General features: G+C 41.1%; 1 protein-coding gene across 3 annotated transcripts in view; it reads left to right on the forward strand.

Moving 5' to 3' along the window:
* Positions 1–3,681: 3,681 nt before the first annotated feature.
* pard3ba (par-3 family cell polarity regulator beta a) overlaps positions 3,682–12,547 on the forward strand; it is a 251,789-nt gene continuing 242,923 nt past the window's right edge. For 2 of the 3 annotated variants that reach the window (XM_060898493.1, XM_060898494.1), the window contains exon 1: positions 3,682–4,137. In XM_060898493.1, the coding sequence (XP_060754476.1) occupies positions 4,021–4,137 (117 nt within the window). In that variant the 5' untranslated portion in view covers positions 3,682–4,020. Of the gene's footprint in view, positions 4,138–4,415; positions 4,472–12,547 lie in introns of those variants that run through there. The other variant, XM_060898496.1, reaches the window with a different exon arrangement.

The raw sequence follows: 12,547 nt of genomic DNA on the forward strand, positions 1-12,547 counted from the left end.
ATTACTAGTGGCATATATGGGAATGAATTTAATAAATTTACTTTCATGGGTCTGAAACATCTATTTCAGTTAGCCTACAATTTAAGAGTCTATAAATCTAAACTATGTACACATACCGGAGATTTTCACACTGTCTTTAATTAACATGAACCTAAAGCAGTTGCAGAATCGGCCTACAGTGCACTCAGTGAGGAAAATCCCACTTTTTATGCAATGCATGATCAAAATACATGAAAAACAGAAATGCCCCCCTTTTTATTACAAAGATGAAAACATTAGATGTTTTAATGATATTTTAACCGCCGAACCGAAAACGTTTTCTTCTCAGAAATCTGGTCACCTTAGGTAAAGATGAGGTACCAGTTTGACCAACTTGGCCTGTGTTTGAGTCACAGTTTTCAGGACTTCACTTCTCACTGATTAAAATAATAATAGGAATTTGCATGTTCTCCCTGTGTCCGCGTGGGTTTCCTCCGGGTGCTCCGGTTTCCCCCACAGTCCAAAGACATGCAGGTTAGGTTAACTGGTGACTCTAAATTGAGCGTAGGTGTGAATGTGAGTGTGAATGGTTGTCTGTGTCTATGTGTCAGCCCTGTGATGACCTGGCGACTTGTCCAGGGTGTACCCCGCCTTTCACCCGTAGTCAGCTGGGATAGGCTCCAGCTTGCCTGCGACCCTGTAGAACAGGATAAAGCGGCTAGAGATACACTACCGTTCAAAAGTTTGGGGTCACCCAGACAATTTTGTGTTTTCTATGAAAAGTCACACTTTTATTTCCCACCATAAGTTGTAAAATGAATAGAAAATATAGTCGAGACATTTTTCTGGCCATTTTGAGCATTTAATCGACCCCACAAATGTGATGCTCCAGAAACTCAATCTGCTCAAAGGAAGGTCAGTTTTATAGCTTCTCTAAAGAGCTCAACTGTTTTCAGCTGTGCTAACATGATTGTACAAGGGTTTTCTAATCATCCATTAGCCTTCTGAGGCAATGAGCAAACCCATTGTACCATTAGAACACTGGAGTGAGAGTTGCTGGAAATGGGCCTCTATACACCTATGGAGATATTGCACCAAAAACCAGACATTTGCAGCTAGAATAGTCATTTACCACATTAGCAATGTATAGAGTGCATTTCTGATTAGTTTAAAGTCATCTTCATTGAAAAGAACAGTGCTTTTCTTTCAAAAATAAGGACATTTCAAAGTGACCCCAAACTTTTGAACGGTAGTGTGTATATATATTTAAAATATGCATTTTCTTTATCGTTTGAAGTTTTGTTTAATGTTTGAGGACAACGAAAACTAAAAGAAATGTAGAAAGTGAAGGTTTTCAGGTGACATGCTAATGGTGCGTTCATGTGCTATGGGAATTATGGTAAATACCAAACGCCGACATGGAAAGCACACATGAACGCCCCCTCTTGTGGTATTTTCCACTGGGTAACTCGTAGAAAATTTTTTTTTTTTAATTTATTTTTATTTCCAAAAACATTCAAAATACAAACAAATAGAGCACCATATATATACAGATCCAAAAAACATCAAAGAAGTAAAACACACACATAGCAATAAAGTAAAAAATATGAACAAGAAAGGGGCTACTTAACTATCTTTACATATGTTAATCGAGTAAATCAAAGTCATCCAAAAAAGATATAAAATAACCAACATCCTTATTTTCAACTAACTTTAAAGATTTGGCAAAAAGCTTGAGGTCATTCTTCCAGTGTGTAACATAAGGTTTAGTTTTAAAAAAACGACATTTGTGAATAAAGTGTTTACCTAAAAGTAGTAAATTATTAATACCATATTCAATTTTGTAATTATTTAAAAACACTCCAAATTTAATTTCTTTAATGGATAAAGGGGCAAACTGAATCCCCCTAGACTGTAGCCAAGCCTGAAAATCAATCCAAAATCTTTGTATTAAATCACATAGAAAGAAAAGATGTTCCAAATCCTCCTCCTCTGTTTCACAAAACACACATTTACCAGTTTCAAATTTAAATTTCTTCTTAAGAAATTCTTTGGTTGGGTAAATTCTATTCAAAATTTTGAACTGTATTTCTTTCGCTTTGAAGGGAATTAGAAAGGAGAGATATTTAGTTCTAATCTTTTTAATTTCTACTGTTAACTCGTAGAAAATTTTGATGCACGAGTTGCCGAGATGAGATGAACTTTAACCTTTTCAACATGGCGGCGAGCGGTACAAGACTAGCTTATGAACCAAGAAAGAAGTGGTTTTCACCTACGGGAAGCTGACTCTCACCTTTTAAACGAGTCATGTTATGTATATTATAGCCTAATACAAAAAATTCTGTGGCTGTCCAAAGAACGCCAACAATGATCTCGATACTGGCTACTCTCATTGTGACTACAGCCAAATTTCCAAAAACTGCGTGGCATTCAATGTGTTAAGAAAATCTCTACTTGTCATGATCAGGAAATATTCAGCATTATTTACCTTTTGAGAACTCATATTCCTGCTGCAGCTGATGAACAAGGCAATCTATAATTGTTTTAGCCAACCCTTATGAAAACTAACCATGGTTTTACGATGGTTTATAGTTATTCATGGTTTTCATGTTTTTTTGGGTAACCATGAAAGCCATGGTGCATTTTACCTCAATGTTCACTTAAATTTTTAGGTTCTAAGTAAATGTTAATGGATCTGGGCTGTTAATCGAGATCCTTCTCTACAGCATTGACTGTTGGATGAAAGCATGGTAATACTACAGTTAGTGCATCCTTTTAAAAACCATACTATCCCTTTTTAAACTAATTTCGTAGTTACTATAACCTATTACACATACAACTATGATGCTACCACAGCTACTGCAGTACTATGGATAAACCACAGTAATGCTATGGTTGGTTCATAGTACTTAGAATCACCACGAGATAGCATGGTAGAATCATGGTTACTACATAAAAACCATGATAAAACCATAGTAAACCCTGGTAGATTTTCGTAAGGGAAATAACAGGCCTGATTCTGAATCTGGTCCGCCATCTTTAATTTGTCAACAAAAGCATGTGAACACAACACACTGGTAAATACCACTTCCCAACTGGAAAATATCATCTTCCCTTAGCACATGAACGCAGCATAACCCTGCATTCATGTGCTCTGGGAAGATGATATTTTCCAGTTGGGAAGTGGTATTTACCAGTGTGTTGTGTTCACATGCTTTTGTTGTGGTTGACAAATTAAAGATGGTGGACCAGATTCAAGTTAGCAATAGTTAGTTAGCTATCGTTAGCAATAGCGTCTGCTCTGGATAGGTAAAAACAAACCATAACAACGCATTTTTAAAGGAAACGGATTTCTAATGTATTATATTACACTTGTTAATGACGCAACATTGCATAGACACCAAAAACTACCCACTAGTACTAGTAAAAAAAACTTTAGTAGCGTACAATGCTTAGCATTCAAGTGTCTTGTACCGCTCGCCGCCATGTTGAAAAGGTTAAAGTTCATCTCATCTCGGCAACTCGTGTATCAAAATTTTCTACGAGTTGCCCAGTGGAAAATACCACAAGAGGGGGCGTTCATGTGTGTTTTCCATGTCGGCGTTTGGTATTTACCATAATTCCCATAGCACATGAATGCAGCCACAGGTACTCCACTATACAAACAACCACTTCCTTTATTTTCCTGCACTTCCGGTTTCACCGGCGAGTGAGAGAGTGAAAGGGCGCGCGCGAGGCAGGGAACTGAACTCTGGCGGATTGTTTACAGAGTTGAGTTTGTTGTTTGTTCCGGTTCGGTTCGGTTCGGTTCGGGTGTATGTGGCGGATCGGTGATCAGGGCGGGTGTGTGTGAAGAGCGCAGTGAGCGCAGTGTGCTGAGGAGCAGCGCGGCCGCACCTGCGCCGTCTCCATGACACCTGTCCGCGGTGTTGCGGCGCAAGCGCATTCTGCCCCCGGGTGCACTGATTATTATTATTATTATTATTATTATTATTATTAACTGTGGGTTTAGATTCGTGAGCGTGTGTTGTTGCGGTGAGAATGAAAGTGACGGTGAGCTTTGGGAGTACCGGAGTGGTGGTGCCGTGTAAATCCGGCTGGATAGTGCGGGACCTGATGGAGCAGGCCACACAGCGATACAGGAAAATAGTGGAACAGGTAACTCTCTCACTTCTCTGTCTCTCTAACGGGGGATTTCATTAAAGGCTGAGCTGAACCGGGATCGGGCTGAGCTGAGCTGAACCGGGATCGGGCTCGGGGCTTTGCTTTCTGGGACGGAGGCTACCTGTTACACCTGCGTAGGTGGGTGTGGCTTAAGCAGGGGGTCACGTGACACCAGGATGTTAACAAGAGCCGACTTGTCTGCAGAAGCAGCATGAAGAGACGAGTTAATTTATCTTTTCTCATCTCATTCTCATTATCTCTAGCCGCTTTATCCTGTTCTACAGGGTCACAGGCAAGCAAACAACCCTACATTATATTTGCTGAGACGGTAATATTGCAATCTTATTAAATATATAATACACACACACAGGGTGTCCCATAAGTGAGGGGGGCAACTGTGTATGGTCTATTGATTTACAGGTGCCCTGTGTGTGTGTATACATATATACACCATTTTATAGAAGAAGAAAAATTATACACACACGCTTTTTATATAAGAAAAAAAAGAGAATTTTTTTCTTATAAAGTGTGTGTGTATAAAAAGCACCACTTTTTTTCTTATATAAAGCGTGCATGTATATTCCACACTTTTTTTATAGAAGAAAAGTGTGTAAATAAATATTACACACTTTTTTTTCTTATATAGTGTGTGTGTAAGAAATTTGTTTGTGTATATATAAAAATAAATAAATAATACACACACTATATAAGAAAAAAAATTGTGATTGATATATATATATATATATATATATATATATACACACACACACACACACACACACACAGGTCTGGGTCAAAAATATATATTTTGTGTGTTTTTTTTATATATGTATGTATGCACTGATTTGCACTTTTTGCTCCTGATAGCTTGTGTGTCTTCAGTTATTTATATAAAATATTTCAAGCATGCATAGAATATTGCACTTGCTCAGGCATCAATCTGAAAATATTGTACAAGTGTGTATTATCGGAATCACTTTTATTGCCAAGTATGTGACCACACACGAGGAATTTGACTCCGGTTTCATTTAGCTCTCTTCATACAAACAGATTAAAAAAAAAAAAAGCGTAGACAAAAAAACAAAACAAAAAGCTATGCATGTTGTTGTTTGTTTTTGTTTATTTATTTATTTACAATTTTTAATTGGTCTTTCTGATTCTTTCCGGACTTCTCACATTTCTGTGCTGTAATAATTTTTTTTTTTTAAGAATTAAAAAAAAAAAATGCATTAATTTGATTTATTTCAGAAACTTAAATTTTCTTCAGTAATTTTCTTTCTTTTATTAGAAATTAAATTATGTATATTGTAGAATCGGGTGGCACGGTGGTGTAGTGGTTAGCGCTGTCGCCTCACAGCAAGAAGGTCCTGGGTTCGAGCCCCGTGGCCGGCGAGGGCCTTTCTGTGTGGAGTTTGCATGTTCTCCCCGTGTCCGCGTGGGTTTCCTCCGGGTGCTCCGGTTTCCCCCACAGTCCAAAGACATGCAGGTTAGGTTAACTGGTGACTCTAAATTGACCGTAGGTGTGAATGTGAGTGTGAATGGTTGTCTGTGTCTATGTGTCAGCCCTGTGATGACCTGGCGACTTGTCCAGGGTGTACCCCGCCTTTCGCCCGTAGTCAGCTGGGATAGGCTCCAGCTTGCCTGCCACCCTGTAGAACAGGATAAAGCGGCTAGAGATGATGAGATATTGTAGAATCTATCTCCTTGCATTTCTCAGATACTATCATTTTCTTTTCCTCTTTTTTCTTAAAAAATCAGCATTTTTAACTCCTCGCTCATGATTTTGCATTCAGCTCACATTTCAGTGCGCATCATCATTCGCCGGCATCATTGTTCTGCCATCACTGCATGGCACTCACAATTCTCTCAGGCTGGTGTTTTGTGTGTGTGTGTGAGAGAGAGAGATAAATGTGGCCGTGCCATTAATCGCCCCCTATCTCTGGACCCAGACTTGCATTTGATTTGTTTGGCCTGGATGGCAGGTTTTGTTCCGAGAGTGTTTTCCTGTGCCTGAGTGACGGCTGTAATGTAATGCAGTTGAAGCCCCGTGTTGCCCAACACACCTGGCAGAATGGCATGAGCTCCGGCTGTGGCAGATGCAGTGGGCAACACGGGGGCTGAAACTGCGTTATCATTCAGGGTCATGACCCCAAAATCCTCATAAATAGAAAAAACAACAAATTGGATCCAAATCAGTAATAATTATGTTCACTGTGGTGGAAAAATTCCGGGTGGACGCATTTTGGAGTTCAAAAATTACATATCTTTCTTTGAGGGGAAAAACCCCATTGTTTTTCAACATTTCAATTATTTTCTGATGCATTTGTTGACAAGCTGGAGATCCTCGCCCAACTTTCCTCCTCAGAGTCTAGGCCTATTCTGGATACCGATTTTGTACCAAATCACGACTACAGTCACCTGTTTGAAATCTCATCATTATTTAATTGTTTTATCTCATTACTCGCGCTAAATAGCCTCCGTCCCAACTTTTTTTTTTTTTTTTTAGAATGTGTTGCAGTTCTGAATCGCAAGAACGGCTGTGTACAGTATTAACAAACAAAACATGAAATATCTTCGGTTCATTCTGTTTGCAATGAAATGCAAGTCAAAGTAAGTTTAGAAATCGCCGCTTTCTTTTTGCCTTTGCATTTTCCGCACTGTCCTAACTTTCTCTGATTTGCGGTTGGAACATAATGTGCATTTTAAACCTTTGACTTGCGGTGAAGTGAGAATCTCAATTCCATTCTTGCTTGTTGCTGAAACTGCAAATTCGTGTCACGTGTACGTAGACGATTAACAAAAATGTTTTATTGAAATATATTTTGAGCTTAAAAACATGCATTAACTAGTTCGCAACAAAGAAGCCAATGTCGAAATATTTTGCCTTGCCTGTATTTCAACAAAGATGATGTTGGGAAAGGAGTAAAACCTCATTAGCGAAGAGTGATTTCCTCACACGGAGAACATCATGGTGTTGGAGTGACTTGAACCTCATGAATTCAGTTTGTGATTAAATATTGGCTCTCAAAATGGAAGCAGTTGAAATGAAATCTTTCACCATGTGATAAGCTCTCTCTCTCCCTCTCATTATCTCTAGCCGCTTTATCCTTCTACAGGGTCGCAGGCAAGCTGGAGCCTATCCCAGCTGACTATGGGCGAAAGGCGGGGTACACCCTGGACAAGTCGCCAGGTCATCACAGGGCTGACACATAGACACAGACAACCATTCACACTCACATTCACACCTACACTCAATTTAGAGTCACCAGTTAACCTAACCTGCATGTCTTTGGACTGTGGGGGAAACCGGAGCACCCGGAGGAAACCCACGCGGACACGGGGAGAACATGCAAACTCCACACAGAAAGGCCCTCACCGGCCACGGGGCTCGAACCCAGGACCTTCTTGCTGTGAGGCGACAGCGCTAACCACTACACCACCATGCCACCATGTGATAAGCTTTTAAGGAAAAAACAACAAAGTTTTAGTCCCACGGGCGCAGATAGAGGGTGGGACGGGTGGGATTAGTCTCACCCAGATTTAAATTCACCTCGTTCGGTCCCCCACACTTATAGGGAGGAAAAAACGTCTATGCTGTCTTTCTTTGCATAAGACAAACCTCACGGAAAAATCAAAAGACTAATTACCATTCGGTTTATTGAGGTGCACAGCAGTACAGACATAGTTGCAACAACTCACATAAAACAAAACAAAGACTGATATTCGGTTGTTTGAGCTGCTCAGACTGCACAGGTTGCGAGCTCGAGCTTGGTTGCTATGGTTACCCACAACAAGTTTGACAGGCATATCGGGGACAGCTCCTAGTTCAGGACCCCAACACGGCATGATGAAGGGTGCCAAACTGAAAAGGCAGAAAACGACTGCATCGTTTTTTCAAAAAACAACGACTGCAAGTAATCTGTGCCTTACTTTATCATATCACCTTGCAATTTTTTGATAGTCTGTTCAAAGTAATGTCGTAGTGAAAGTAAAATCGTACGGAGTAGAGATGCCTTTCTGGTAGCCTCCTTTCGGTGGTAGCCTGTAGATACAGTGCTCAGAAGGCAGTTTTAATGTTTAATCTGGCGTTCCCTGCCATAATTTCAGCGAGCATATTGTTTCATAAGGAAACTTTGCGAAGAGTTGTTGACTGACTGCCGCTCACGCAACACACAGGCACAGTTAGAAAGTCAGGATGCACTGGTTTACACTTTATACACACACACACACACGTAGCCCAGCCTCTCGCTATGTTTAACAGTTGGAACTTAGCGGTTTTAAAACTAGTTTTGCAATTTCTGTGCGTGATATGTAAACTTTGGATTTCCATAGGCTATGTTAAAATGTTCTCATCAAACAGTTTTTGCATATGGCATGCTTGGAGTGATTGGAATCAGTATCAGAATCAATAAGCTTTATTTCTTTCAATGATGGGTAATTAAGTTTGACAGTCCAAGTCTCAATACATAGGATACACAGACCTAGATGCTATAGATAAATACAAAGGGTAGACAAAACAGTCCGCAGTCATCCAGAACACACACACTCAACCAGTGGTCTCAAAAGTAGCTGGTCACGGCAGCAAATCGCCGGCTATGGCTTGTTATGCCACCGGCTATTGTCAGTCGAGTCACAAAATTTAATATTAAATATTTCTGACAGCAAAAAAAGTTGTGAACGTAAATTACATCCACTATGTCATGTATGTCCGTTGCCGCGTCAAGGGTGTTTCCATCCTCAACATGAATGCAGCCATTACTGCCCCTGTGTTGCCAGATTGCGCGTTTTCCCACCCAATTTGGGCGGTTTTAAGGGTGGGTTTTAAACATATTTTGGGCTGTAAAACGTCAGCAGTATCTGGCAACATATTTTTTAACTTAATACAAGAAATTAATGGATGCCAACGTTTTTGCCAAAATGGTATTTTATTTTCCATTGTTTCGGCAGCTTCAGCATCATACTGTGAGATTCTGTTCAAATTGTTTTTTTTTTCTTCTATGAAGCCTGAGCCATTTATTTTATTAGTTTATAATTATTGTTTAATTTAGTCTTCAGGAGAGACTGCCTGCACACAGTACTAGTATTAATAGTTTTTTTTCTTACATGAAAGCTGAGGCATTTATATTATATTTGAAGGTAACTTCATGTTGTGCTGTGAGGTTCTCTGCACTTTAACTTTTGAACCAACAGGTGCATTTGGATAAGTAAAGCCTATTTTTCTGCATTTTTGTAGTCCTGGTAATCTTTTATATTGGTAAAGTTGTTTATAGGACCATTTCTCAGTGTCTGTTTTTTAATCAATAGTTTTCAGTAATAACTTTAATATTTAACATATCACTCAATTTTAAACGACCCCCCCATGGCTTGCCCCCATAGTCTCCAAAATTTCTGTGGGAAACACTGGCGTGCGTAACAACGCTAATCAAGCTTAAGCTAGACAACCCGCCTCAAATACCCGTCCCGGGTAAATGTTATCCCAATTTTAGATGGCCTGTTCCAAACCATCCCGCCCCATGAAAAATTCGTACTTCCATCCATCCATCCATCCCTGCACGCTTTGCGTGCATTATGTCTGCCGCTGGCAGACATTTTACCATTTTGCACCCTGCTGTAAATTATTTGTACCCTGCTATTCTCCCAAACTTTGAAGCCCCTGCTCAACCCACATGACATCCTGTCGTGTCAGTGGTAAATAGCACATGAGAGCACCAGACATCACAGGTGTGCTCTATTCCTACTCTTTATTTATTAGTAGGCCTAAGCTAACGGTTGCAGGGATGAAGGAGTGATGTTTTTTTTTGTCTTAGCTGAGTAATGTTGCCGCCCTGAGGGCATCAGAGTATATTCCTCGCACAACACATGTTGGGGGTGGGGTTGGGGTTGGTTTGCTGGCAGCTTTGTCCCCCCCAGTTCAAAAAACGTATCTGCGCCCCTGTTTAGTCCGATATTGAAAACACGCTAAAATACTAAAATGGACTTTTTTTTTTTTGTAAAATAATTTGTGGTACTCTTTTAAAGTTCATCTAATAGACTTGCAAGTACCGCGAGTTGGCCTAGTGGTTAGCGTGGCCGCCTCTCAATCGGGAGATCGTGAGTTCTACTCACGTTCGGGTCATACCAAAGACCATCATAAAAATGGTGCCTGAAGCCGTCTGGCAAGGCACGCTGCAATACAGATGCGAGTGGGGGGGTCAAACTCTCGTGGTTACCAGAGGACTAGCCCCCCACTGTAACCCTAGCTATGTGAGAGGCCGAGGGCTACGGAAACGGAGATCGGTGCCACCCGATGCGCCACATGGTGTGGGAAGGGACTTTTGATTTTTTTTTTTTTTGATGATAATAGACCTACAGGCCTATTGTTACACTTTTTGCATGGTTTATGCACCCTTCAGTCTTTGGCAGAACCATTAAAGTTCTACATAGAACCTGATCAGAGCATGGTTTTCCTCTCAGTGTTTCAAGTCGACGTGTTTGAATCCTAGGCTTCTTGAAGATCTCACAAAACCTCAATGAACGTTGTGAGGTGGTCCGTGGCGATACATGAGCACAAAACGACAGTAGACGGATTGTATAGAACACCGACACTTCTTAACGAGGCCCTAGCTTCAGCACTGTGATCACGGAATATAACAGTGTTTCCAATTACCACTTTTTTTTTTTTCTCCCCAGCTCCACTCCCTCATAGAGTCTGTCACGCTAATTTTGCTGCTGTTTAATGAACTGTTTGGCGGATTAAAGCATGAAAAAGCAGCGCCTTGAGAAATTCCTCGCTAATCATCCTCGCTTCCATTCTCACCCTCTCCTCCATTTCCCTCCAGAGGAAGCGATGACTTAAGTAACGCTGCCGATTTTGTTTCACGCCATTTTTATTTGACCACAAATGACTTCTGATTTCATGGTTAATGTTTGGGACGAGGAAGAAATTCTGTTTTGTGAAAGTCTTTCTATTGAGTCCTGTGTTCTCAAACGCCTTTAATGCTCATCACCAAAAAGCCATTTTTATCAGGATTATTTAACAGGAAGTCAGACTCGGCACAGCAGGATGTAAGACTCGGTGTTCGAGTATTTTATTTGTAATCCAGATTGAGGTTCTGATGAATAACCGACGCTGGAAAAGAGTAAAATTATCATGACCGTACTCCTTTGGAAAACACTTAACTAAAGCAATTACAGCTTCAAGGCATCTTGGGAAAGAAGGTACGAGCTTGGCACACTTGTTTCTGGACATTTTTGCCCATTCCTCTTGGCATATCCTCGCAAGCTCCGTCAGCTTGGATAGGGAGCATCAGTACACAGCCATTTTCAGCTCCTTCCACAGATGTTCAATTGGATTCATGTCTGGGCTCTGGCTGGGCCACTCAAGGACATTCACAGACTTTCTCCGAAGCCACTCCTTTTGTTCTCGTGGCTGTGTGCTTCAGGTCGTTGTCATGTTGGAAGGTAAACTTTCGCCCCAGTCTGAGGTCCAGAGCGCTCTGGAGCAGGTTTTCTTCAAGGATCTCGGTGTACTTGGCTGCATTCATCTTTCCCTCTATCAGGACTAGTCGCCCTGTTCCCGCTGCTGAAAAACATCCCCACATCATGATGCTGCCACCGCCATGCTTCACTGTAGGGATGGCATTAGCCAGGTGATGAATGGTGCCTGGTTTCGTCCAGACATGACGCTTGGTATTCGGGCCAAAAAGTTAAATTTTGGCTTCATCAGACCAGAGAATCTTGTTTCTCATGGTTTGAGAGTCCTCTAGGTGCCTTTTGGCAAACTCCAAACAGGCTGTCATGTGCTTTTTACTAAGGAGTGGCTTCCGTCTGGGCGCTCTACCATAAAAGCCTGATTTGTGGAGTGCTGCCTGGATGGTTGATCTTCTGAGAGGTTCCACAAGGATATGCTGGAGCTCTGTCAGAGTAACCCTCGGGTTCCTGCTCACCTCCCTGGCCAAGGCCTGTATTCCCTGATGGCTCTAGGAAGATTTCTTGGTGGTTCCAAACTTCTTCCATTTACGAATGATGGTGGCCACTGCGCTCTTTGGGACCTGTAAAGCTGCAGAAATTTTTCTGTACCCTTCTCCAGATCTATGCCTTGACACAATCCTGTTTCTGAGGTCTGCAGATAATCCCTTGGCTTGGAGTTTGCTCTGACATGCACTGTCAACTGTGGGACCTTATGTAGGCAGGTCTTGGCAATCCCCAATCATGTCCAATCACTTGAGTTTACCACAGGTGGACTCCAATTAAGTTGTAGAAACATCTCAAGCAGTATCAGTGGAAACAAAATGCACCTCGGCGCACTTTTTGGGTGTCGTATCAAAGGGTGTGCACATTTTCCATTTTGATTTTTAATACATGATCACAAATGTCTAAAAACCTGCTTTCACTTTGTCATTATGGGCTATTTTGTGACAAAAAA

The sequence above is a fragment of the Neoarius graeffei genome, chromosome 18, assembly GCF_027579695.1.
Source record: "Neoarius graeffei isolate fNeoGra1 chromosome 18, fNeoGra1.pri, whole genome shotgun sequence".
Lineage (NCBI taxonomy): Eukaryota > Metazoa > Chordata > Actinopteri > Siluriformes > Ariidae > Neoarius > Neoarius graeffei.